Genomic DNA, 27,600 nt, shown 5'->3' on the forward strand with positions numbered 1-27,600 from the left:
TATTTTGCTGTTTGAAGGCTTTTCATTTATTTCTCATGTGGTTTTATAAAAAGCAATGAGAAAGTGTTGAAAGCTTTTTGCTTTTCTTATTTTGTCATTACTGATAAACATGACTATAGATTTGTTGGAAAGACACTTTAAGTAGAATGCTAATAGAATGGTTTTTGTGTGTTTTCTGTTATTATGCGTGACGTAATTTGTCAGTTGGAAGATTTGCATTAGTTTTGTCTCTTTGATTATCCATTGTCGTGCACTCAGTCTGAGATGTAATTTCGGAGGGACCCCTAAGGACACCCATTTAGTCTATCAGGAAATGAAGGGCTCTTATTCACAGAATACGCAGAAAAAAATACACTGCCACCCACTACTGACATAGCAGCAACCATTTGAAGGAGATATTTGATATCCCATAATTTAATTTCATGAATGGAGTAATTACAGTCATAATGTGAAAAATCAGTCGCTAATAAGGTTACAAAGAGATACTGAAATGGAAAGGGTCTTGAAAAGCTTGCTGGAGCTAAAGCACAGTGAGTTAAAGGAAGACCGAGATCTGAAAGAACACACAGAGAGAGAGAGAGAGAGAGATAGAGAGAGAGTAGAGAAAGAGAGAGGGGGGTTGGGGTGGAGGAAACTGACTAAAGCATGACAATGAATCACCCATAACCTCCACCATTTCTGCTGATGTCTCTTGTGTGGTCTGCTGGAATGCGACCACACTGTGAATAAACCAAACATCATAAATACGGCTGCAGCGAATACCCAGAGTGCATTTGGTGACCTTATTAATTAGGATATAATTCTTCACCAATATCATAAATACGCCTGCAGCGGAGTCCATTTGGGGACCTTATTAATTAGGATATAATTCTTCACCAATATCAGCAGTGCTCAGTAATGTAGGGAATAGCATGGAACTGAAATTAGGCATGATTGTTTATTTTATCACACACTATAATCTAGTTTTAACTGCATTCAAAGTTATGGATGTCTGTAATATATATATTTTTTCAGTTTGGTTAAAATCAATACAGTAAAGAGCCCATTAAAACTAATACTAAATGAATCCAGATGAAGTCTTGCACTTACAGAACACTCTTACGGGCGGATGCATGGGAATCCGTATGCAGGGAGCAATTTCCATGACACAGAAAAGACCACACACACACACATACACACACACACACACACACACACACACACACACTTCCCTTGTGACCAAAAAGCAGAATTCTATCACTTCTGTCTTTTGTTGTGACATCATTTTGTCCTATGTCTGTCTGTCTCTCACATGGTCATGGCTCTGAAGGAGTTGATTTGTTTCTTTTTCTCTCTCGTAGTTGGTAAGTACTATTATTATGTATAGCTACAATAAGTGCCTTTAAATGTAATGCGTTATTGTGTGATGTTGTGTAACGCCATGTAATGCATGGACCATGTAATGCCTGGACCATGTAATGCATGGACCATGTAATGCCGGGCATAGCTTTGCCCATGCATGGACTGTAACTCCAGAGGAAGTTAGGTGTGAAAAACTTAGAGAATATATTCCCTGATTGTCATCTTATAAATTGTTTTTGTGCATCATGTTTTAGGCTAATTGAATGTGCACAGGATTCTTTGTTTGAAAATAAGCGTAACTGTTGTAGATGTGGAGTGTAGATGGCATAAATCCAGTTAGATCATATGAAGGGTTTTTGATGGGCTTGCAATGAAAGAAATGTCAATGTGGTTACAAGCACTATGCACAATGCAAGCTATTGTGTTTTTGAAAGTAAACAAAAAAACATTAGCCTTGAATTGCGTAAGTGCACTTAAATCATAAAAATGTGAAAGGTGTTTAGAGTTATTACTGCTCCATCTGAGCTATGGACAGCTGCCATCCACTTCCACTTTTCTTAATTTATCTGGAGTTGTGAAAGGGCCTTTAGTTTTTTCTCTCAACTCAACTTCTTGACAGGAACATTGCCTTCCAGAGTTTTAAAAGTTTGTTCAAAGACCACTCCTTCCATGTTTTTTTTTGTCATTTAGCAACTTTACTTACTACCCCACAACACTATACTGTTACTACATGCTCCCAACCCACCTGTTCTATATACTGTTACTACATGCTCCCAACCCACCTGTTCTATATACTGTTACTACATGCTCCCACCCCACCTGTTCTATATACTGTTACTACATGCTCCCAACCCACCTGTTCTATATACTGTTACTACATGCTCCCAACCCACCTGTTCTATATACTGTTACTACATGCTCCCAACCCACCTGTTCTCTCTTATACTGACCCACCTGTTCTCTATACTGTTACTACATGCTCCCAACCCACCTGTTCTCTCTTGACCAGTCTGTGGCCTGCGTGGCGTCCACGCCTTGACGCCGGTGGTCCCGGCGAGGGTCTCGGCACTGGCGGGCTCCTGCGTGCTCATCCCATGTTCCCTCAGCCCCCCCCAGCGCCAGGGGCGGCCCGTGGAGGTGGAGGTGCGCTTGCAGTACCACTGGACCACCCCCATGGGGGCGCTGTTCCCCACCGTGCCTCGGCTGGCCCTCAGCAGCAGCAGTGGGGAGGACGATGACGCCTCCTCCTTGAGGGTCCACAAGGACTTTCGTGGTCGCGTGGCTTTGACGGGGGACGTGTCCAAGGGAGACTGTTCGGTGACTGTGTCGGAGGTCAGACAGAAGGATGCCAGCAACTACGTGCTGGAGATGAGGAGGCGTGGAGACAAGAACTGGAGCAAGATAGCCTTTCAGATGGACGTCTCCAGTAAGCTTTGAATGAAAGGGTTTCAGATGGACGTCTCCAGTAAGCTTTGAATGAAAGGGTTTCAGATGGACGTCTCCAGTAAGATTTGAATGAAAGGGTTTCAGATGGACGTCTCCAGTAAGCTTTGAATGAAAGGGTTTAGTGAAAAGTGTTCTGTGTGGTTCTTCAGAAGTTCTTTGTTAGAGGAGAAATATAAATAATGTTAGCTCACCTCTTTTAGCCATCAACTCAGTTCACTGAAGAGTGTTTCTTATGCTATTTTCAGTATTCTAATATGGAAAACATGTATTTTATGTTCAAACAAAACTTGGTAATGTTTTTGAAACAGGTTGCATGCTAAGCTGAGACATTTTATTCTACTCTCAGAAAGAATTTGATAATAAACATACTGTAGGTAACTGCCCAGAAAGGAAACCATTTGGAGGATGTGGAGTTCCTTAACATGGCTGTTCTATTTCCCTGTTCTACCTTATTCTCTCTCTCTCTCTCCCTCCCTCTCTCTCTCTCTCTCTCTCTCTCTCTCTCTCTCTCTCGCTCTCTCTCCCTCTCCCTCTCTCTCTCTCTCTCTCTCATTATCATGGATGCAGGTTTCCCGGAGCTGCCCAGGCTGACTGGCCCTGAGTCCGTGACCGACGGTCAGCAGGTGGTGCTGAACTGCACCGTGGGCTTCCCCTGCCCCTCCCAGCCCCCTACGCTCCGCTGGAGATGGGTCCGAGGGCGACCGGACAATAGCAGTGTGTTTGGGGAGCCCCGCGTGGCCCTGAGCCCAGACAAGAGGCCTCTTCTCTGGGCATCCCTCTCCTTCACCGCCTCCTATCACCTCATGCTCCGGATCAGCTGTGAGGTCCACTACCAGAAGCTTGGCGCATCTGTGGTCATGGCAAAGGATATTCATGTGAAATGTAAGACATAATTGATATACCGCATACAAACCTTTGACATGATAGGTGTAATATGAACCTTTGATATGATATGTGTCATGAAATTTTTCTGTAGATTTAATAATGTTCAGGGAATCCTGAAAATCAACAGCAAAGCATGAGTTAACACAAACCCTTAACTTTAGATTGAACATTGCTCTGCATTATCAAATATTAAACCTGTGAAGCCTTTGACTCCCGAATGCAACTCTCCTGCAGTCCCTCCCAAGGATGTGCATATCCGGCTTCACACCTCAGCGGTGCGGGAGGGGGGCAGTGCTCTCCTGGAATGCTCCTGTAAAGCTGACCCCCCTGTGGAGGAATACGACTGGTCGTACACGCAACACGGCCGCACACGCTTCTCACCACTGCACACCTTCACCGTCCGCATCGAAAACGTGACCCGGCACACGCGTGTCATGTGCACAGCCAAGAGCCGCCTCGGGTGGACAGCGTCACCGTCCACGGCCATCAACGTAGAATGTGAGCATGATGTGTACCAGACTACCAGTTGATCAGATTTAGAATGGGCGAGGAGGGCAGATATGTTTCATTTCTTCTGTTGATTTGAATTACAAAGAAATACTCAATGCCAGGTCTGTTTTTACATGTAAGCATTTGTAAATAGAAACTTTATAGAAAATAGAAGCTTTATCCACAACAGTGTGTTCCTGGGGCATACTGAAGGCCGAAGGCAACACTCTCTGTTATTCCATTCTGTCTGCCTCTGCTCTGCCTAATCAACTCTTTCTGGAATTTTAATCTCTCACATCATATCTCTTTTCTATCTGTTTCCCCAGACAAACCCCACATCTTGAGCAAATCTTCATGCAGGTGGGATGGCACTGCAGTCTACTGCAGGTGTATTGCGGACTCAAACCCACGTGCCGCCATCACCTGGAGTGTGAATGGCAGCCCTCCGTCACACGGCTACAACACCTCTGTCTTCGTCCACAGTAATGGCACTGTGGCTGCCAGGTTGGGTGGTGTGGTGGACATGCCTCCAGCGGTGGTGTGCTATGCCAACAACGCTCATGGGAACGACTCACGCCCTCTGTTGCAGGAAGTGGAGGGTGAGTTCTGCATGGAATTGGGGGGGGGGGGGGGGATTTTACTCGCTCGTTTAGTATGGCACACACGTTGATGGCAGTGTACCTTTGTGTGTTAATGTTAATAGATGATGCAAAATACCTACTATGGACAATTGTGATGTGTTGCGTATGTTGTTAACATAGTATATTTGAATGACAACAGCTTCCATGAGGGGTGTGTAAAGCAGTTGTTTGTTTGGACGTTTCTGATGTGTGTGTGTGTGTGTGTGCGTGTGCGCGTGCGTGTGTGTGTTTGCTGTATATGTGTGTGGGTGTGTGTGTGTGTGTGAGTGTGTGTGTGTGTGTGAGTATGTGTGTGTGAGTGTGTGTGTGCGTGTGTGTGTGTTTGCTGTATATGTGTGTGGGTGTGTATATGTGTATGTGCATGTGTGTGTGTGTGTGTGTGTGTGTGTTTGCTGTATATGTGCATGTGTGTGTGTGTGTTTGTGTGTGTGTTTGCTGTATATGTGTGTGTGTGTGTGTGTGTGTGTGTGTGTTTGCTGTATATGTGCATGTGTGTGTGTGTGTGTGTGTGTGTGTTTGCTGTATATGTGTGTGTGTGTGTGTGTGTGTGTGTGTGTGTGTGTGTGTGTGTGTGTGTGTGTGTTTTTTCTGTATATGTGCATGTGTGTGTGTGTGTTTGTGTGTGTGTTTGCTCTGTGCGTGAGGAATTGACCTACCCCTTGTTGTGTTGGCAGTGTCGCTGCTGTGGCTGCTGATGGCAGCTCTTGGGATGGCCGTCTCCGTCCTCCTCATTGTCGTCGCTGTGTTTCTGTGTTGCGCTCGCAGGCCGGCCGGCCGGTAGGGAGCTCGTTCATTACATTCTAATGACTCTGCGTTTAACTTCAACAGAAAATGCAGGAATAATACCAGCGACTTCATGCATAGTACAGTTTATCCCCATGATCTATTGCTGAAACCTTTTTGATGTCTCTACAGAAGGAGCGCCATGATAAACCATCGCTCCCAGGCTGTGTACCCGGGGGATGTGGGTATCTACCAGGAACATGCGCCCCTGTATATCAACTGCACTGAAGTCACTCATATCTACACAAATGGCAGCTACCAGCTCGTCTATCAAAACTGCACGCCATGCTTTGTACGCACAAAACAGGTAGATAAAGCAAACACACTGTGTGCTAATGAAAACTGAATGATAGATAAATTAAAAATATGCATTGATGAATGAAGACAGATTAGATTCATCTAGTTACCAAAGCACATCATTATTAATATAATGCATATCACATAATACATTAATTTTGTCGATATTCTAGAGAATAACATAGCATATGTCATCATTAACATTTCCAATTATGTATCATTTACACCAGTTCACCTTGAAGATGTTCTTGATTGAAATAGTAATAGATGTGCTTATTGTCTGCTTCTTGCCTAGACACACAAGAGTACTAGATGTGCATGTTGTCTGCTTCTTGCCTAGACACACAAGAGTAATAGATGTGCATGTTGTTGGCTTCTTGCCTAGACACACAAGAGAAGGCGACGAGGAGAACGGCGAGACGGGGCGCAAAGAGAGGCCGAGAGGCCGAGAGTCCCCACGGCTGAGACAGACACGGCCATTTACCTGGAGGTCCTCTGAGAGGGACACACACATGGGTGGTGGTGTAGGCCATTATGCATTTACCTGGAGGTCCTCTGAGAGGGACACACACATGGGTGGTGGTGTAGACCGTTATGCAAAGAGAGATACGCACAGAGGAAACATACATTGTATAAAGAGACTAAAAAAAAATGTAAAGCATGCTCATTCATGACATACAGTAAATGGCAGAATTATCCACGTTACCATTGGTGTTATATATTTGTTTTGTTTTGTTTTTCATTCCTTTTTTGTAAATATATGGAATGCCAGTCTTTACTTTTGAGGATGACTGATGAAATTCCTTAAATACTTTAAAAGAGCATTTCTTGTTTGATATTCATCCATTCAACCTTTGTTGAATTTTCAGAAATCAATTGAAGGTAGCCCTCATTTTCAATCATGCCGAGATTACAATCACAATGAAACAAACTAAAAATGTACGATAGTTATATTATAGTAGACTATAAATAAACATACATAACATTTAAGAGGACATAACATACATAACATTTAAGAGGGGAAAACATAAAACAGTAAGGCTACAAAATTCAAGATATATAACATAATTCAATATACATAGGAGGGTTTGATTACAGATCTGAATTGACCACAGCACAAGTTTAACAATAAATAGCATCTGTTGAAATTTACATGATGCATACAATTATGTAGAGAATACTCTTTCCCCCAACAATGGAGCTATAGGTTAATAATATTCCTAATTATGATGCATTGTTATGAAGCCCTTAATCCCAGTGGCAAATAAATCATTCAGCAGCATTTCTGATTATACATGACATTTCCAATTCTATTAAACCATCAACACATGCTTACTGTATTCCATTCCAGAGTTACACCCAACTACTTTGCAAGCTCTTGAGAGTCATGTTAACCTGCAACAACCAATTAGTACACGATTCAACCAGGAAGTAACAAATGATCTTCACAGATAATACAGACAGTTAGCCAACAACACCTTAAAACCATTTCTGGAGATGCCGGGGATTGAACCCGGGGCCTCATACATGCAAAGCATGCGCTCTACCACTGAGCTACATCCCCTGATTAACATATATGGTTAAGTCACAAACTACTGATAGCATGAAATCAAATTCTGTTCTGACAGTTGTTTGAGTTATTTGCATCATTGATATGTAGTATGTAGTTAATACTAACCTGCATGGGGTGGGGTGGGGGAGGGAGCGCAGATATGCAGCTCCCTCCCCAATACTCTGGTTGGAGGATGTCAGGTTTCCACTAATAATATGTCTGGCGCCGTGGCTTAGTTGGTTAAAGCGCCTGTCTAGTAAACAGGAGATCCTGGGTTCGAATCCCAGCGGTGCCTAAAACGGGTGAAACTTTATTGTGCAAGCGTTTCCAAATAAAGCTACGTCAACCTCATTAACACATTCTTCTACACACGGAGCTGTCACATGTCACTCGTAATCACGAATGCAACGTTGAATATCCTGTCAAAATCAACCACACAAATGAATTTTGATAAGAGTTTACATACAACTTTTCATTGGCTCGCAGATTACGACAATAGGAAGTTGCGTCATTTTGTGAAATGGGAGGGAGTTTAGTTTGCACTGTGTTGTGTGTTTGAAGAATCAGCATTGTAGACTATCTGCTACTTCTACTAGTAATTATTTCCTTGGAGTGGTCATGTAAAGAGCCTGTATAACTAGAAGATATTTGTGACAGAAACCCGTTGGCTAAGCATTCTTTAATTGAAAACTTGAGCGATCAATTTCCCCACAAACTACGTGCTAGCTAATGTTAGTCAGAGCTTACTTGCATGGCTAAGGTTCATTGTTAGCTGGTATTAGCACACAAAGCAATTGAAGTGACAGTTTGATAGGCAACAACAGGAGATGAAAAGCGATAGTTGCATGGTTTGCAATACCGCTAGGGTCTGAAGTGAATGGATATTTGAATGGGAATATGTTTGTTTATTTCCGAAAGTAGTCAAGTATAACGTTAGTTGCTAGCTGAGGTTGATTAGCTGTTTGACTTGGGCAAGCCAGTCCGCTAACGTAGGCTAAATAGTACCGTTTCATTAGACGAGTTTACATCAGAGTGCTGGAGAAACTAGCTTAAGACAACCTAACACGTCTACAGTACTTGAAGACTTGTTTGTTGTATTCAATGTTTTGCTGAATATCGCCTGTAGACACAGCACGTCTATACGACAACATGCCAGAGATCAAATTGAAACACGTCGTGTCCTGCAGCACAGAAGACAATGTAAGTTGCTATTGTCCGCCAATATTGTATTCTAGCGTCAACTAGCAAACGAATGATTGAATTGGCACGCTGGCAAATGCACGGGTTTTGGATTTACATTTAACTAGCTATCCATTTCTTTTTGCCCACAGACGCACAAGGCAGATAATTTGCTGAGTTCAGACACTTACAGAAAGTGGAAAGCAGCGCGGCCAGGCGAGAAGCAAACCTCTGTTATCTTACAGGTAACAGCTAGGCTGCCAAGAGACCGGGTTTTCTTGTGGTATCCATACTTTGAAGCATACACTTTGAGATGTATTTAAATGTTACACTTAATGGAAAATCCCGCTTCAATTAATAATGAATGGTCTTTAATGTAATGTACATCACTCAATACAGTAATTACTATCAAGTGCGTATTGTGACAAGATTTTTAAATTATTCACTTTGTAAGACAAGTGTCTTCTTTAAAGTCTGTCATGTACTACCAGATGACTATGACCATAAAATCAATCAGTGTGGTTATGCAAACTCTAACAGAACATGAGTGTAAGCTCTGGAATATCTGGAAATCAGTTTGTGATGAACCACATGATCATAGACTGAATGTACTGTTACGGTACACCTCATATCAGCTCCCAGTGCTCACTGACTCTTGTTTTTTACAGTTTGAGAAAGAGGAGCAGATCCACAGCATCGACATTGGCAATGAGGGATCCGCCTTCATTGAGGTGCTTGTGGGTCACTCCACCTCTGTCAAGGATCAGGATTATGAGGTTGATAGATAAAACCTCTCTGTAATATTCTACATCTTTGAAAAATACTGTTTCTGCAACTATTATCGCACATTAATATGAAATTCCTGTCAAAATACCAGCCAACTGTGGTAAAACTGCCTAGTTGGTTTGATCTGATTATTAAAAAGAACCAAGTTCATCTTTCTGTGTAATGTATACATTTTAAAGAATGGATGAACCATTTGCAATGTTTTGGGCAATTATATGGTTGGGGCCTCACGGTGTAGTAATAATAATTTAGTGGATGAGCAGTAGGACTTGAGATGGTGACCCTTGTCTCTCTTTTGAGGTTCTGTTGGTCACGTCCTCCTTCATGTCTCCGACGGAGAGCCGCGGCAGCACCAACACCAGCAGAGTTCGCTTCTTTGGGCCCAACCAGCTCGTCAAGGCCACAGCACAAGAGAAGTGGGACCGTGTGAAGATCGTCTGCTCTCAGCCCTACAGTAAAGTAGGTGACATACCCTGTCTGCATGCTGTTAGGGTTAGGGTCACACCCTGTCTGCATGCTGTTAGGGTTAGGGTCACACCCTGTCTGCATGCTGTATGGGTTAGGGTCACACCCTGTCTGCATGCTGTATGGGTTAGGGTCACACCCTGTCTGCATGCTGTTAGGGTTAGGGTCACACCCTGTCTGCATGCTGTATGGGTTAGGGTCACACCCTGTCTGCATGCTGTATGGGTTAGGGTCACACCCTGTCTGCATGCTGTATGGGTTATGGTCACACCCTGTCTGCATGCTGTATGGGTTAGGGTCACACCCTGTCTGCATGCTGTATGGGTTAGGGTTAGGGTCACACCCTGTCTGCATGCTGTATGAGCCTGTTCACATGACACAGAACACCCTAGCAAGGGCAGCGGAACAGTGGTAACGCTGGCGCAACACTAGCGTTGAACAAGCTGAGCGTTAAACAAGCTGAGCGTCGAACGAGCTGAGCATTGAACGAGCTGAGCGTCGAACAAGCTGAGCGTTGAACTTGGTTCAACTTTCAAAGTGCAACGTGAGCGTATTCAATTGTCAAACCGGTCTGAAAGGGAAAGTATGGAATTATGAACTACTGTTTTCCACATAACATAGAAAAACGCACAAAAAAAGAGAAGGGACAATGGTTAAAATCTTAAATCAAATATTATTTGGGAACTATTGTTCATCTGTCATTTTTTTTTTACAGACAATTGCTTATGGATTGGCCTTTGTGAAGTTCCATTCACCACCTGACAACAGTGATCCACCTGCCTCTTCCCCTGTAAGCTCCTTATCCATGCTGTTTACATAGATTGTGTTAATGCTCCATGCTGTTTTATACAACACCTGTTTACATGGATTTTGTTAATGCTCCATGTTGTTTTATGTAACACCTGTTTACATATATTGTGTTAATGCTCCATGCTGTTTTGTTATTTGGAAGTAGAAAGCATTTGGAAATAGGCCTGGGACCGTAATCGCAACACCGCGGTCATGTGACGCTTGCCGCGGGTCTGACCTCGTCACAGTCATCACTGCAAAAAAAAAAAAAAACATATTGGGTAATGCCGGGATGTGTTATGTGAGGGATCATATTGGGTAATGGGATCATATTGGGTAATGCTGGGATGTGTTATGTGAGGTTAGCCTGACGAGCCAGACCCACATTAAAATGTAGGGTCTGGGCACTCACCGTTCCCAGTGCTCAGTCCGAGGGGCGGGATAATCGGTTGTCTTTCAAATTCCCTCTGCACGCAATAGGACAGCTATGAGTCCCATGCGTTTCCTACCAGCGGAGCTAGTTGGCTAGTTCAAACTTTTGCCAACTTAATAAAAGCTTAACTCGTGTCACACTGTTCGCCAACAGCAACATCCATCTTCTTTGTTTTCCAGTAGCAGGGAATCCAAGCCAAACCATTGCAACTCTGCCATCAATCATTATGTTAAGCCCGCCTAACGACTCTGTACACGATTTGATTGGCCTGATAGAAGTTTAATTTTTCGAGCTCACAAGCCAAAGGAGAGTTGCTAGACTAGCCCCTAGGGTGCGTCTAGATTTCTAGGTTAATGTGAGGTATCATCTTATGACATGGGTTCAAGGTTTTCTAAACAGAACTTCAAAACTTAATCATCAAAAGATGGAGCAAACACGACCTTTTTCGTTTTGGGGAGCACAATGTTCCATGACCCATAACAACATTCCATTTGTATTTACTATTGGGCCTATATGCGAGAGTACCTGTGTAATGTAATCATTCTAAAGTGGTATATACTGCGAAATCACAGGAATTTGTTGCTTTTCAGCCACGGTACCGTCCCGGTCCTGTTTGGAAACAATGAAAGCTTTCACATTATCTGCACTTAATATTCCATTGGATTCCGATTGGGAAAGTGGGACTAGCTAACAAGCATTGATCTCAGGCTTCATTACCGGCCACAGGGTCATTCTGTGTCAAATCAGATAATGTTGTCGTAGCACCATCTCAGATTTTTTGAAAACTCTGTCTAGTTCATGAATATGTTGTAAAACCCAGGCCTGTAAAATATGTCTGTTCAAATCCTGGAGAATGTTGTCCTGAAAAGAACTGCTCTACTCTGCGTGTAAGACTATATTTACCTCCATACACATCAACAGAAACTCACCAAACTGGGGCAGTTCCGAGTGAAGGAAGAGTCTCCCTCTAAAGGCCAGAGTCTCCAACCTGGCAGTCTGTTTTTTAGCCGCGACAGCTCCAAAGCCAACAGCACCACTCCCAAGGGTAGGACGGGCATTTTCTTTTTTTGGGACCATGTACAATTTTAAACATGAACGTTGCCATTCAATGCATTGTACCAGAGTTATCCGTAGGCCAATTTACATGAACAGATGGGCAGCCAGGTGCTTTAGATAGATAGATAGATAGATACTTTATTGATCCCCAAGGGGAAATTCAAGGTCTCAGTAGCATACAGACATCACACACAACATGCTTTATTGTAAATAAAGATAGCAAGCTGTGAGCTCAAGGCAAGGTTAGCCTACCTAGAAACTCATCTAACCGTAGGTGGGGATCGCTAAAGTACAATAGTGCATGAAAGCTCCTGGCTGCAGCAGATGGCCTTAGTCAAATAGTTATTTGTTTATTGTTAAGAGGAATATGAACTTATCTTCTCATAGCTTGCAAATCATATTCATCTTTTTTTTACTGCCATTTCTCCATAATTTTCTATAAGAATAGATGTGTAATCCCAATGAACTGCATTTCTAATAGTGTGTGTCTGAGATGACGTCACAAAAGTGGGCGTGACACTGTGGCCGGACAACTTCATGTGGAAAGACACTTGCACCAGCACACAGACCTGGAGTAGTGCACTAGAGTAGTGCACTATCTGAGCATACAGATCTGGAGTAGTGCACTAGAGTAGTGTACACAGATCTGGAGTAGTGCACTAGCTGTGCATAGAGATCTGGAGTAGTGCACTAGCTGAGCATAGAGATCTGGAGTAGTGCACTAGCTGATCTGGAGTAGTGCATGAGCTGAGCATAGAGATCTGGAGTAGTGCACTAGCTGAGCATAGAGATATGGAGTAGTGCACTAGAGTAGTGCACTAGCTGAGCTTAGAGATCTGGAGTAGTGCACTGGAGTAGTGCACTAGCTGATCTGGAGTAGTGCACTAGCTGAGCATAGAGATCTGGAGTAGTGCACTAGCTGAGCATAGAGATCTGGAGTAGTGCACTGGAGTAGTGTACTAGCTGATCTGGAGTAGTGCACTAGCTGAGCATAGAGATCTGGAGTAGTGCACTAGCTGAGCATAGAGATCTGGAGTAGTGCACTAGAGTAGTGCACTAGCTTAGCATAGAGATCTGGAGTAGTGCACTAGCTGATCTGGAGTAGTGCACTGGCTGAGCATAAAAAAGAATGTCTCAACTCTTGTGATTTTAATTTACATCTCCAATCTTGACTCACTGCTTTCATTGCTAAGCCTGGTCATGATGCACTTCTGAACACACATAGAATGACTTCCTTAAGCGATTCAAATATAAGATCTACATTTGTATCATCATCTTCAATGATCTGAACAACATTCATGGCATGGTCAGTTGACCGCAGACGTTTTGTTTCCTTCGCAAAACTTTGTTATGAGTAAACAAAACTAACTGACTAACGCAGGAAGTATGTTGGCTACTGAAAAAAGCATTAATAATCTATATAGCCATTGTAATTGAATCGAAATACAGTTAAAAGCACGGTCACTTAATAAAGTCTTTTCCCCCGATTTGATGGGATCACTATTACTTGGTTGATGCACATTCCATAGCACTGCTCAATTCCAGTGCTATTAGTAAAGTCCTTGGAGTAACCTTTAGTAACTCTGACACATGCTATTGTTTTATCTTTTTGTAATGTTAATACCTTGGATTTGTCTTTTGTTCTTCCATATTGGCAAAGCATCAGAAATGAGCTGAATGAAAATACCATTTTTATATCCAGGTTGTGTTTTGGGTTGTAAGCTCTCTAAAAACACATTGGGAATATTAATAATAATAATAATAATACATTTTATTTGTTACATAGCGCCTTTTAAAGCACCCAAGGTTGCTTTACACTAATTATATATATAATTATATATATAATTATATATATAATATTGAGATGAAAAACCTTTTGCTTTGTGGGACAAGCTTAACAGACAATGTAGTGTTCACAGCCAAAATCAAGGTGAGCACAACTATGACCACAGCATAGGTCCGCACAACTACCACAGCATAGATCAGTTTGCAGTGTATCTCAAGATTGTTTCCTGGACAATTCTCGTACACTGTTGTAAACAAAAGATTAAATGTGGAGCTTGCTATAATGTATACTGTCTGTCCCTCCTCTTTGCATCTATATACTGTGTTGGTGATTTTCTCTGGTTTCCTGTGTGTGTGTGTGTGTGTGTGTGTGTGTGTGTGTGTGTGTGTGTGTGTGTGTGTGTGTGTGTGTGTGTGTGTGTGTGTGTGTGTGTGTGTGTGTGTGTGTGTGTGTGTGTGTGTGTGTATAGTCTCCACTCAGAATGACAAGTTGAGTTATGCTGCAGCGACTCTGAAGTCGGAGTCTGCTACTCCTACGTCTTCCAGCTCTACCTCGTCCCAGGTACGTCTACAAATCTCTCTCTCTCTCTGTCTCTCTCCTCTCTCTCTCTCGCTAGATTCCAGGTGACTTTTCAAAACTTGATTAGAATGTTATTATTCGTATAATAAAGATTTCAAATAATTTCCTTCCTTACCGAGAAGGCTCAGGATAAGTGGTTCCGCTTCTCTCGTTCCCGTTCTCGATGAACCCTCTTGCAGGTATTTATTTTAGTTTCACAATGAGGGAAAAATCCAACCTCGAAGCGAAGCATTTATTCACTTAAAGGGACACCAGGCAAGCCTGATGCTTTTTCTCTACGAAACTCCCCCTCGCTCGGTCTGAAGCTCTTTTCCTTTTCTTTGCATCTTCCGTCAAGGGTTTTCACTGCTTCTTTGCCGGCTCTGCCATTATACACACATTTGCAACAATCGCTAGCGTTTCATTAGCCTCCCTCTGTGCTGTGGATGCAGGATGGAAACTGAAACTGCTTCGGTCGCCGGGTACGATACACTGAACTTGCAAGCGGGATATTCTTCCTACAGGCAGTAGGGGCGGGCGAGAGAGTCTTCATTCGCCCTGTAATGAGTCATTTAACCATATACCGACTTACGAAGATGAGTAATTAACACGAAAACGTTGCCTGGTGTCCCTTTAACTCATTGAATGCCAACCTGTTTTCGGAAGCTTTGTCCTAGAGTGCCAGCAATCTAGATTGTTGATGATTTTTGTACAGCCACAGCATATTCTGTGTTATAGCTATGAACACATACAATGGCTCGTTTGAAAGGTGAGACTTTAAGCTCTCAGTGGGTGCAAACCGTGTATTTCTACACGCCTCTGTTCCTGAGAAATCCCAAGCTAAACAGTGGCTAGTTTTCATCAAAATCCCTGTTTTTTTTCTAGAAATGGAGATATTGCGTCTTTTATGAGTCACTATCACCGACATATTTGGCACTCTGGCAAGGGCGTGCCCTCTTGCAAGCGCGACTGTTTTTGACCAGTCGTGGTCAGTCATCTTGTCTTAGTAGAAAGGTGGACTCATCCAGCGTTGTCTGGCGAAAACGCACCTGCTGCAATATCTTTTTCTTCGACTTTTTCATTTCTCCCTTCAGCACCTAAGAAGCGTTGCCTGCAAAGTTTCTGGGAAGCGATCTAACGAGACCTGCCACCTAGTGATAAACCCACGAAAATAAATGACCTGATTTTGACCTGGCGTGCATGTCACTGATAGGCTAATCAGTGACCGTCAAGAAGCGGCAACCATCAAAAGCCGAGTTAAGATCAAACGTCCAGATAAAATGTCCAGATCTTGTGTTTTAATGAGTTTTCGATCGTCATATATTTCATTTCCAAAATTCACATATAAGGTGTGTTAGAGTGTCTAGTTTCGTAATTTAAAAAAAAAAAGCTAAAAACGTAATATTACGTTTTTGGCACTCAATGAGTTAAGTATTTTTAACAAGGAAACATGGGCACTCTGGTATTTTCTATTTTGCAAAGCTTCTCTTTTCCAATAAAACTCCTATAACATATCATCTCATATTCACAACAAGTTGAAAAATACAAAGCTGGGGGTTTGAGAGCATTCTACAAATTATCTCTGGATCGTTCCTAGGTTTCTGAAATATCATGGAATTTTAATAAAGTTTATTCCAGACATGGAAAGTCAGGGAATTTGATCTGAATTAGATTTTTGGGGCAAAGTCAGGAAATATCAGGGGGTTTTGTTGTAGCAGTTTAAAATCTACTTGCCATTAATAAATATATTTCCAGGCAACATTGGTGTTTATCAGCATAATTGTTAGCTTGTATCATTACTGTCTGCATGAGTGGTTGTGCTTAGCCCTACTTTGTTTTTTTAATGCCTAATACTAATTTCTAGCTCTAAAAAAACCAGGGATGCAAACGGCGCGCCTTTTGACGGATGCCGCCTTTTTCACGGCTGTCTGGGGGACTTGTGTGAATCGTGCAGATCCGATGAGTTTTTCTTTTGGGGGAGGGGGGGGGGGTTGAAGTGTCTGATTAGAATTTCATCAAAGTTAATTCTGTTTTAAAATGACTAAATAAACACATAGCCTATCGTTACAGTCCATGAAACATAGGAACCGTGGTAAAGTTGGTTTTATATTGGACGTTGGATATTCGACACATTCGAAAAATCTATTTAGCACTGACTACGAGGGTCGAGTTTGTGTCAAACCAATTTTAATGTGTTTAAACAAGGCCTGCCTATATTACACAAAGCTTCTTTTGTCCAAAAACCCATGTTTTGATTTTATGAATTTTTTAGGCTGATAAAAGATTTCAATCTATTATGCGGCTTCACCTTTTGACTTACCCATACTAAAACACATCTCCTGAACTCGGCTTACTGCCCTTTCTAGTACACAAAGCTTCTTTTTCCCTAAAACCTACTCTTTGATTTTATACAATTTTTAATGTTAAATGTTTCAAATCTATTATGCGGCTTGCCCTTTTGACCTACCCATGTCAAAATACATCTAGTGAACTCGGATTACTGCTCTATATAGTACACAAAGCTTCTTTTTCCCAAAAATCCATTCTTTGATTTTATAAATATTTTTTAATGTAAAAAAAATGCTTTAAATGCTTTAAATCTATTATGCGGCTTGACCTTTTGACCTAACCATGTCAAAACACATCTGTTGCACTCAGTTAACTGCCCTACATAATACACAAAGCTTCTTTTTTCCAAAAAACTCACTCTTTGATTTTATATTAATTTTTTACTATTCAAAAATGCTATAAATCTATTATGCGAATTGACCTTTTGACCAACCCATGTCAAAACACATCTGCTGCACTCAGTTAACTGCCCTACATAGTACACAAAGCTTCTTTTTTTCAAAAACTTACTCTTTGATTTTATATACATTTTTTACTATTCAAAAATGCTATAAATCTATTATGCGGCTTGACCTTTTGACCTACCCATGTCAAAACACATCTGTTGCACTCAGCTAACTGGCCTTCATAGTACACAAAGCTTATTTTTTCCAAAAACTCACTCTTTGATTTTATATTAATTTTTTACTATTCAAAAATGCTATAAATCTATTAGGCGGCTTGATCTTTTGACCTACCCATGTCAAAACACATCTGTTGCACTCAGCTAACTGGCCTTCATAGTACAAAAAGCTTATTTTTTCCAAAAACTCACTCTTTGATTTTATATTAATTTTTTACTTTATAAAAATGCTATAAATCTATTATGCGAATCAACCTTTTGACCTACCCATGTCAAAACACATCTGCTGCACTCAGCTAACTGCCCTACATAATACACAAAGCTTATTTTGTCCAAAAACGTACTCTTTGATTTTATATTATTTTTTTACTATTCAAAAATGCTATAAATCTATTATGTGCCTTCACCTTTTGACCTACCCATGTCAAAACACATCTGGTGAACTCGGATTACTGCTCTATATAGTACACAAAGCTTCTTTTTCCCAAAAATCCATTCTTTGATTTTATAAATATTTTTTAATGTAAAAAAAATGCTTTAAATGCTTTAAATCTATTATGCGGCTTGACCTTTTGACCTAACCATGTCAAAACACATCTGTTGCACTCAGCTAACTGCCCTTCATAGTGCACAATGCTTCTTTTTTTCCAGAAACTCACTCTTTGATTTTATATTATTTTTTTACTATTCAAAAATGCTATAAATCTATTATGCGGCTTGACCTTTTGACCTAACCATGTCAAAACACATCTGTTGCACTCAGCTAACTGGCCTTCATAGTACACAAAGCTTATTTTTTCCAAAAACTCACTCTTTGATTTAATATTAATTTTTTACTATTCAAAAATGCTATAAATCTATTAGGCGGCTTGATCTTTTGACCTACCCATGTCAAAACACATCTGTTGCACTCAGCTAACTGGCCTTCATAGTACAAAAAGCTTATTTTTTCCAAAAACTCACTCTTTGATTTTATATTAATTTTTTACTTTATAAAAATGCTATAAATCTATTATGCGAATCGACCTTTTGACCTACCCATGTCAAAACACATCTGCTGCACTCAGCTAACTGCCCTACATAATACACAAAGCTTATTTTGTCCAAAAACGTACTCTTTGATTTTATATTATTTTTTTACTATTCAAAAATGCTATAAATCTATTATGTGCCTTCACCTTTTGACCTACCCATGTCAAAACACATCTGGTGAACTCGGATTACTGCTCTATATAGTACACAAAGCTTCTTTTTCCCAAAAATCCATTCTTTGATTTTATAAATATTTTTTAATGTAAAAAAAATGCTTTAAATGCTTTAAATCTATTATGCGGCTTGACCTTTTGACCTAACCATGTCAAAACACATCTGTTGCACTCAGCTAACTGCCCTTCATAGTGCACAATGCTTCTTTTTTTCCAGAAACTCACTCTTTGATTTTATATTATTTTTTTACTATTCAAAAATGCTATAAATCTATTATGCGGCTTGACCTTTTGACCTAACCATGTCAAAACACATCTGTTGCACTCAGCTAACTGGCCTTCATAGTACACAAAGCTTATTTTTTCCAAAAACTCACTCTTTGATTTTATATTAATTTTTTACTTTATAAAAATGCTATAAATCTATTATGCGAATCGACCTTTTGACCTACCCATGTCAAAACACATCTGCTGCACTCAGCTAACTGCCCTACATAATACACAAAGCTTATTTTGTCCAAAAACGTACTCTTTGATTTTATATTAATTTTTTACTTTATAAAAATGCTATAAATCTATTATGCGAATCGACCTTTTGACCTACCCATGTCAAAACACATCTGCTGCACTCAGCTAACTGCCCTACATAATACACAAAGCTTATTTTGTCCAAAAACGTACTCTTTGATTTTATATTATTTTTTTACTATTCAAAAATGCTATAAATCTATTATGTGCCTTCACCTTTTGACCTACCCATGTCAAAACACATCTGGTGAACTCGGATTACTGCTCTATATAGTACACAAAGCTTCTTTTTCCCAAAAATCCATTCTTTGATTTTATAAATATTTTTTAATGTAAAAAAAATGCTTTAAATGCTTTAAATCTATTATGCGGCTTGACCTTTTGACCTAACCATGTCAAAACACATCTGTTGCACTCAGCTAACTGCCCTACATAATACACAAAGCTTCTTTTTTCCAAAAATGCACTCTTTGATTTTATATTAATTTTTTAATGTAAAAAAATGCTATAAATCTATTATGCGGCTTGACCTTTTGACCTAACCATGTCAAAACACATCTGTTGCACTCAGCTAACTGCCCTACATAATACACAAAGCTTATTTTTTTCCAAAAACTCACTCTTTTATTTTATATTAATTTTTTACTATTCAAAAATGCTATACATCTATTATGCGAATTGACCTTTTGACCAACCCATGTCAAAACACATCTGCTGCACTCAGTTAACTACCCTACATAGTACACAAAGCTTCTTTTTTCCAAAAATGCACTCTTTGATTTTATATTAATTTTTTACTATTCAAAAATGCTATAAATCTATTATGTGCCTTCCCCTTTCGCCTTACCCATATAAAAACACATCTGCTGCACTCGGTTAACTGCCCTACATAGTACACAAAGCTTCTTTTTTTCAAAAACGCAGTCTTTGATTTTATATAAATTTTTTACTATTAAAAAATGCTATACATCTTTTATGTGCCTTCCCCTTTCGACTTACCCATATCAAAACACATCTGCTGCCCTACATAGTACACAAAGCTTATTTTTTTCCAAAGCCCACTCTTTGATTTTATAGATGTTTTATTATCAAAAAATGCTATAAATCTATATTATACATTTATTGAAAATTTCAAAAAATCCAGTTGATTTACACAGCCAAATGGAACTTTGGATGGAAAACAAAATATAGTTAACTTAATAAATATAAATGATGTATGTCTACCTACAAAGAGGTAGCTTATTTTTTTGCATTTTTGAATAGTAATAAATTAATATAAAATCAAAGAGTGAGTTTTTGGAAAAAAAAAGCTTTGTGTACTACTGTATGTAGGACAGTTAGCTGAGTGCAGCAGATGTGTTTTGACATGGGTAGGTCAAAAGATGAAGGCGCTTAATAAATTTATAGCATTTTTGAATAGTAAAAAATTAATATAAAATCAAAGAGTGCGTTTTTGAAAAAAAGAAGCTTTGTATACTATGTAGGGCAGTTAGCCGAGTGCAACAGATGTGTTTTGACATGGGTAGGTCAAAAGGTGAAGGCACATAATAGATTTATAGCATTTTTGAATAGTAAAAAAATAATATAAAATCAAAGAGTGCGTTTTTGAAAAAAAGAAGCTTTGTATACTATGTAGGGCAGTTAGCCGAGTGCAACAGATGTGTTTTGACATGGGTAGGTCAAAAGGTGAAGGCACATAATAGATTTATAGCATTTTTGAATAGTAAAAAATTAATATAAAATCAAAGAGTGCGTTTTTGGAAAAAAAAAGCTTTGTGTACTACTGTATGTAGGACAGTTAGCTGAGTGCAGCAGATGTGTTTTGACATGGGTAGGTCAAAAGATGAAGGCACATAATAGATTTATAGCATTTTTGAATAGTAAAAAAATAATATAAAATCAAAGAGTGCGTTTTTGAAAAAAAGAAGCTTTGTATACTATGTAGGGCAGTTAGCCGAGTGCAACAGATGTGTTTTGACATGGGTAGGTCAAAAGGTGAAGGCACATAATAGATTTATAGCATTTTTGAATAGTAAAAAAATAATATAAAATCAAAGAGTGCGTTTTTGAAAAAAATAAGCTTTGTGTACTATGTAGGGCAGTTAGCCGAGTGCAGCAGATGTGTTTTGACATGGGTAGGTCAAAAGGTCAAGCCGCATAATCGATTTATAGCATTTTTGAATAATAAAAAATTTATATAAAATCAAAGAGTAAGTTTTTGGACAAAATAAGCTTTGTGTACTATGTAGGGCAGTTAACTGAGTGCAGCAGATGTGTTTTGACATGGGTTGGTCAAAAGGTCAATTCGCATAATAGATTTATAGCATTTTTGAATAGTAAAAAATTAATATAAAATCAAAGAGTGAGTTTTTGGAAAAAAGAAGCTTTGTGTATTATGTAGGGCAGTTAGCTGAGTGCAACAGATGTGTTTTGACATGGTTAGGTCAAAAGGTCAAGCCGCATAATAGATTTATAGCATTTTTGAATAATAAAAAATTAATATAAAATCAAAGAGTGCATTTTTGGAAAAAAGAAGCTTTGTGTACTATGTAGGGCAGTTAGCCGAGTGCAGCAGATGTGTTTTGACATGGGTAGGTCAAAAGGTCAAGCCGCATAATAGATTTATAGCATTTTTGAATAGTAAAAAATAATATAAAATCAAAGAGTGCGTTTTTGAAAAAAATAAGCTTTGTGTACTATGTAGGGCAGTTAACGGAGTGCAGCAGATGTGTTTTGACATGGGTTGGTCAAAAGGTCAATTCGCATAATAGATTTATAGCATTTTTGAATAGTAAAAAATTAATATAAAATCAAAGAGTGAGTTTTTGGAAAAAATAAGCTTTGTGTATTATGTAGGGCAGTTAGCTGAGTGCAACAGATGTGTTTTGACATGGGTTGGTCAAAAGGTCAATTCGCATAATAGATTTATAGCATTTTTGAATAGTAAAAAATTAATATAAAATCAAAGAGTGAGTTTTTTGGAAAAAAGAAGCTTTGTGTATTATGTAGGGCAGTTAGCTGAGTGCAACAGATGTGTTTTGACATGGTTAGGTCAAAAGGTCAAGCCGCATAATAGATTTATAGCATTTTTTAATAGTAAAAAAATAATATAAAATCAAAGAGTGAGTTTCTGGAAAAAAAGAAGCATTGTGCACTATGAAGGGCAGTTAGCTGAGTGCAACAGATGTGTTTTGACATGGTTAGGTCAAAAGGTCAAGCCGCATAATAGATTTAAAGCATTTAAAGCATTTTTTTTACATTAAAAAATATTTATAAAATCAAAGAATGGATTTTTGGGAAAAAGAAGCTTTGTGTACTATATAGAGCAGTAATCCGAGTTCACCAGATGTGTTTTGACATGGGTAGGTCAAAAGGTGAAGGCACATAATAGATTTATAGCATTTTTGAATAGTAAAAAAATAATATAAAATCAAAGAGTGAGTTTTTGGAAAAAAGAAGCTTTGTGTATTATGTAGGGCAGTTAGCTGAGTGCAACAGATGTGTTTTGACATGGTTAGGTCAAAAGGTCAAGCCGCATAATAGATTTATAGCATTTTTGAATAATAAAAAATTTATATAAAATCAAAGAGTGCATTTTTGGAAAAAAGAAGCTTTGTGTATTATGTAGGGCAGTTAGCTGAGTGCAACAGATGTGTTTTGACATGGTTAGGTCAAAAGGTCAAGCCGCATAATAGATTTAAAGCATTTAAAACATTTTTTTTACATTAAAAAATATTTATAAAATCAAAGAATGGATTTTTGGGAAAAAGAAGCTTTGTGTACTATATAGAGCAGTAATCCGAGTTCACCAGATGTGTTTTGACATGGGTAGGTCAAAAGGGCAAGCCGCATAATAGATTTGAAACATTTAACATTAAAAATTGTATAAAATCAAAGAGTAGGTTTTAGGGAAAAAGAAGCTTTGTGTACTAGAAAGGGCAGTAAGCCGAGTTCAGGAGATGTGTTTTAGTATGGGTAAGTCAAAAGGTGAAGCCGCATAATAGATTGAAATCTTTTATCAGCCTAAAAAATTCATAAAATCAAAACATGGGTTTTTGGACAAAAGAAGCTTTGTGTAATATAGGCAGGCCTTGTTTAAACACATTAAAGTTGGTTTGACACAAACTCGACCCTCGTAGTCAGTGCTAAATAGATTTTTCGAATGTGTCGAATATCCAACGTCCAATATAAAACCAACTTTACCACGGTAACATAGGAAGTGTAAGACAACACTAAATCAAAAAGCTGCGCACGTAAACATCCCATTGGCTGCGCACCATTATCTGACTGCTAAGGGGCTGCACTTCACTGCAAGGATTTAACGTTACATCCATCAGTCCGGGATCCAGTAATTTTGTGTCGCGCCTGGTCTTTTTTGGAAGAAAAGTAAGGTTAACCATATTTGATGTCTTCTGGTGCAAACCATTAGCCTGGCGGGCTAGCAAACCATAGAATCACGTCGCGAATGCAGCATAAAAACTACACCTCCCATCAACGTTAGCAGTTTCGCGTTGTGACTCGCTAGTAGTCGCTTCTATCAAATCCAAGAGCGCGCAGAAAAAGCGGAAAGTTAGACTAGCCAGCCAAGATGCAAAGATTGAAGAAATTAGTGCTTCTATCCACCGAATTCATCGGATATAGAAGGAACAGGATAAGATTCTGAGAATGCAGTGAGAGATGGAAAGGTAACCTAACATGCCTTAAGCCCAGTTGACGTATTGGCTGCAATATGCAAAATATAGCTGTAGCGAACAGGCACAAAAGTAGCCTCCCGTATTACTCTCCCATTTTATGCAAAGGTAGAACGCTACTGACAACTCCAGGCTTCCACGCATGCTTGTTTGTTTACACCGAATACAAGCTGAAGTGCAAAACGAAAGTAGGCGTAACGTTTGCCTACTGCCCCCATCAATGCAGATATTTCAAATAAAAAATAAAAGGATAAAAAAAATATACATCCTTGATAGCCTTTGTTGGGTTTTGTGGAAGAGAAAATGGACTGTTTTAGTAGTAGTATTAGGCAGTATGCAGTCAGATAGGTCACCATGGGCATATTTGGATTAGCTACAGATGGATTCACAAATAAATAAATTAGCCTACATTTGGCAGGATACTTGATATACAGGCTAAATGCAAATATGGCAATGTATTATATTATTTTACATTAACAAAATGTAGGAAAATAGAACAGACTGAAAATAAAGTAGGCACTGATCTTTAAAAATCCTGTTTCCTGTAGCCTAAATGTTGTCAGTCATTCTTAATATTTGCAATTGGTGCACTGGCATGATTAACTGTTAGCTGGAGTGTAATGTTAGATTATGTGTAAGTTAAGTACAGAACTGACTGTGCGCCCAAATTTTTGTCTGTGCTCCTACATTTTTAACTTGGGCGCACAAGTGCTCCTGGAAAAAAATGTTTGTGTAGAGCCCTGCCTACCACATAAGGGCGAGAAACTGATGTGTGGGCTTATCCTAACAGACAGACCGCACTACTGTTGATACATTTTAACTGTACATTTTCGTGCAGAAGAACGTTATTTTGGGGCGCATTGAGAAAGGGGGCAGAGTGAAGTGAACTATTTTGCACTCTGTTATGATACTGTCAGGTCTAGGGTAACACTATGGCTAATATATGCAACTTTTCATTTGCAGAATGAGAGAATTTGATGAGAGTGAGGCACTAACAGTTAAGAAAGTGGATGAGGGTTGTAAAACAAAGTGGAACTGGTCTTGGTTACAGCAGGGATGGATTACTGCACGGGCCTACTGGGGCCAGGGGGCCCTGAAGCCCAAGCCTTTGCTTGGAATCATTGCCTCAATATCAACAAATCAGGATGTACTGTAGGCTATGAATCTGATTGAATTTAGTATTGGCCATCCCCAAAATGCACCAGAATACAGGAAATCACATCAGAAAAATTAAAAATGTTCTGGGGGAGGACCCCCAAACCCCCCCTCCCACATATATGGCAATAAGTGGGGGGCCCTTAATACATCTGGGCCCAGGGGCCCGCAAGTTCATAATCCGCCCATGAGTTACAGGTTGAAACGGAGATTTAGGTCAAGACAGCCAAACACAAATTCAAAATGTCAGACTTTTAAAAAAAAAATTGAAAAAAAGGGACATGCCAAATTTTCCAGCGTTGTCTAAGTATTCTTTACTTTTAAGAATTTCCAAGGAACTGGGACAGTGTATTTTCATATAAAGAACATTTTTGTGTGAATAGGGTGAGCCCTGGATGGCAGAGGTGGTGGCAAAATGTAATTATATGATATTTCCTGCGGGGGCGTGGGCTTCGATAATCTCACTCCTTTTTGACCATACCTCTGTTTGCATCCCTGAAAAACAGTCAACGATTCTTAGAATGCTATGAGTATTCCAGAGGTCAGAGGTCACTTCACTTTCCCTTTAGTGTAAATCCCTTTAGTGTATTGAATTATGCATCCTCTTGCCTTTTCCCATGTTGAAGCATTGTGCATCCTCTTGCCCTTTCTCATGTTGAAGAATGACTTGGGTGTGTGACCTCTGTGTGACTTTATTTTGTTTACCGTAATGAAACAGGAAGTCATGTACTACTGCGTGAATGTCCCTCTATATTTGCCCCTCATATAATACCTCTCGTCCAATCAGATATTAAATATTTGCCCCTCATATAATGCCTCTCATCCAATCAGATATTAAATATTTACCCCTCATATAATGCCTCTTATCCAATCAGATATTAAATATTTGCCCCTCATATAATACCTCCAGTCCAATCTGATATTAAATATTTGCCCCTCATATAATACCTCTAGTCCAATCAGATATTAACTATTTGCCCCTCATATAATGCCTCTCGTCTAATCTGATATTAAATAGTTGTATAATTTTCTGTAGCCCCATCTGAGGTCACCATAGTAATGGCATTCAACGAGCGTCACATCCATGAGAAGAGGTGAAATGCACGCATCTTCCTGTTTCCATGGTGATTTCTCACACTTCACACATAGCGATGGAGACGCTCCTGTTCCCTGTACGCCGCACCCCGCAGTGTCCAGTGTTTCTGTGTCGTGGTGGTCACCAGGACGGCATCTGTACGCTGCACGCCGCAGTGTCCAGTGTTTCTGTGTCGTGGTGTTCACCAGGACGGCATCTGTACGCTGCACGCCGCAGTGTCCAGTGTTTTTGTGTCGTGGTGGTCACCAGGACGGCATCTGTACGCCGCAGTGTCCAGTGTTTCTGTGTCGTGGTGGTCACCAGGACGGCATTGTGTTCGCCAGAAACGGCCCTGTGGGTCTGCACTGGCTCATCAGGCAACTGATGGAGGTGATTTCACCTCTCCTGCCCCAGTCACTCTGATGGAGGTGATTTCACCTCTCCTGCCCCAGTCACTCTGATGGAGGTGATTTCACCTCTCCTGCCCCAATCACTCTGGGCCAGAGACCTTGCAGAGTGGCGTGGCCATAAATGGTGCACTTGTACTGGTTCAAATTGAATCCTCCAATATGCACTCAATACTTTTCTTGATCAACTCCGCCTTTGTTATAAAAAATGTAAAAAATGAATGAAGTGAAGGATCCACAAAAGTGATTGATCCATGTCATTGGCACAGGCCTCCGGCTTGGATTAAGCATTTGAACTTCAGTTAGCAAAAAGAGTCAGAACTTTATCTTTCAAGAAGGTATTTGATGGACCTTACAGTATATGGATTTTTAGCCTACACAGCCTAAACTGACGATCACCGAGCGATCACTATTGTCTTGAATTTCCCCTGGGGATCAATAAAGTATCTATCTATCTATCTGTCTAAATCTCGTCAACCGCAAGATCTTTGTTCTTCTGTTGTTCTACAACTCAATGATGAGCTATTTCTCCAATGCCCAAATTAAGAGAATACGTTAGATACAGGAAAGAAAAGAAGCCCTGTATAACTAAGTTGTTTTTTTATGCCTTGGTGATGATGTGTAAACATTTAATCTTGCGTGGTCCATTTTGCTCTGGTTAATTATGTGGTCAGTTATGCTCTGGTTAATTGCAGAGGCTGCATCACCATGACTAAGAACAACAACAGGGAAAGCAATGTGTGTCTTTGTTGTCTCACAAATGATTAGACAGACGACATGCATCACAGCATCCATCATGAACACATTCCTCATCTGGTCATCAGTGACCTAATAAGTCCAATCACTGTCTACTCAGTGACTAAATGAGCTAAATGAACCATTGCATGTATTCCAGCACCAGTTCAGTTTTGCTGCGTGCGATGTGGACTGATGTCATGTTTTGTGACTTGGCTCTTTTGTAACACACTCTCTCTCTCTCTCTCTCTCTCTCTCTCTCTCTCTCTCTCTCTCTCTCTCTCTTTCTCTCTTTCTTTCTCTCTCTCTCTCTCTCTCTTTCTTTCTTTCTTTCTCTCTCTCTCTCT

General features: G+C 39.8%; 2 protein-coding genes and 2 non-coding genes across 4 annotated transcripts in view; 3 read left to right on the forward strand and 1 right to left on the reverse strand.

Moving 5' to 3' along the window:
• The first annotated feature begins 1,269 nt into the window (after positions 1 to 1,269).
• Positions 1,270 to 6,587, forward strand: LOC143118244 (myelin-associated glycoprotein). The gene is made up of 8 exons (XM_076279336.1): positions 1,270 to 1,343; positions 2,351 to 2,767; positions 3,355 to 3,669; positions 3,907 to 4,170; positions 4,488 to 4,760; positions 5,477 to 5,579; positions 5,718 to 5,892; positions 6,268 to 6,587. The coding sequence occupies exons 1-8, from the start codon at positions 1,292 to 1,294 to the stop codon at positions 6,379 to 6,381; spliced, it is 1,713 nt and encodes a 570-aa protein (XP_076135451.1). The 5' UTR covers positions 1,270 to 1,291; the 3' UTR covers positions 6,382 to 6,587.
• A 787-nt stretch (positions 6,588 to 7,374) lies between these two features.
• On the reverse strand, positions 7,375 to 7,446 carry trnaa-ugc (transfer RNA alanine (anticodon UGC)). Its single transcript has one exon. It is a non-coding gene; the product is annotated as a tRNA-Ala (tRNA).
• A 209-nt stretch (positions 7,447 to 7,655) lies between these two features.
• Positions 7,656 to 7,729, forward strand: trnat-agu (transfer RNA threonine (anticodon AGU)). The gene has a single exon. It is a non-coding gene; the product is annotated as a tRNA-Thr (tRNA).
• A 226-nt stretch (positions 7,730 to 7,955) lies between these two features.
• The window catches only part of xrcc1 (X-ray repair complementing defective repair in Chinese hamster cells 1), a 50,947-nt gene continuing 31,302 nt past the window's right edge, over positions 7,956 to 27,600 (forward strand). Inside the window, exons 1-7 of the mRNA XM_076279685.1 lie at positions 7,956 to 8,634; positions 8,766 to 8,858; positions 9,282 to 9,389; positions 9,700 to 9,858; positions 10,580 to 10,654; positions 12,008 to 12,131; positions 14,398 to 14,489. Coding sequence (XP_076135800.1) covers positions 8,584 to 8,634; positions 8,766 to 8,858; positions 9,282 to 9,389; positions 9,700 to 9,858; positions 10,580 to 10,654; positions 12,008 to 12,131; positions 14,398 to 14,489 — 702 coding nt within the window. The 5' untranslated portion in view covers positions 7,956 to 8,583. The remainder of the gene's footprint in view (positions 8,635 to 8,765; positions 8,859 to 9,281; positions 9,390 to 9,699; positions 9,859 to 10,579; positions 10,655 to 12,007; positions 12,132 to 14,397; positions 14,490 to 27,600) is intronic.

Source organism: Alosa pseudoharengus, unplaced genomic scaffold, assembly GCF_046254945.1.
Source record: "Alosa pseudoharengus isolate Yale_2024_CS ecotype anadromous, Long Island Sound unplaced genomic scaffold, YU_APseudo_1.1 YU_APseudo_1.1_scf_12, whole genome shotgun sequence".
In the NCBI taxonomy this organism is placed as follows: Eukaryota; Metazoa; Chordata; class Actinopteri; order Clupeiformes; family Clupeidae; genus Alosa; species Alosa pseudoharengus.

Coding starts and splice junctions, on each gene's coding strand:
- LOC143118244 (XM_076279336.1), top strand. CDS start 1,292: ATGGTCATGGCTCTGAAGGAGTTGATTTGTTTCTTTTTCTCTCTCGTA. Junction 4,761..5,476: donor TCTGTTGCAGGAAGTGGAGG/GTGAGTTCTGCA, acceptor TTGTGTTGGCAG/TGTCGCTGCTGTGGCTGCTG. Junction 5,893..6,267: donor GCTTTGTACGCACAAAACAG/GTAGATAAAGCA, acceptor CTTCTTGCCTAG/ACACACAAGAGAAGGCGACG.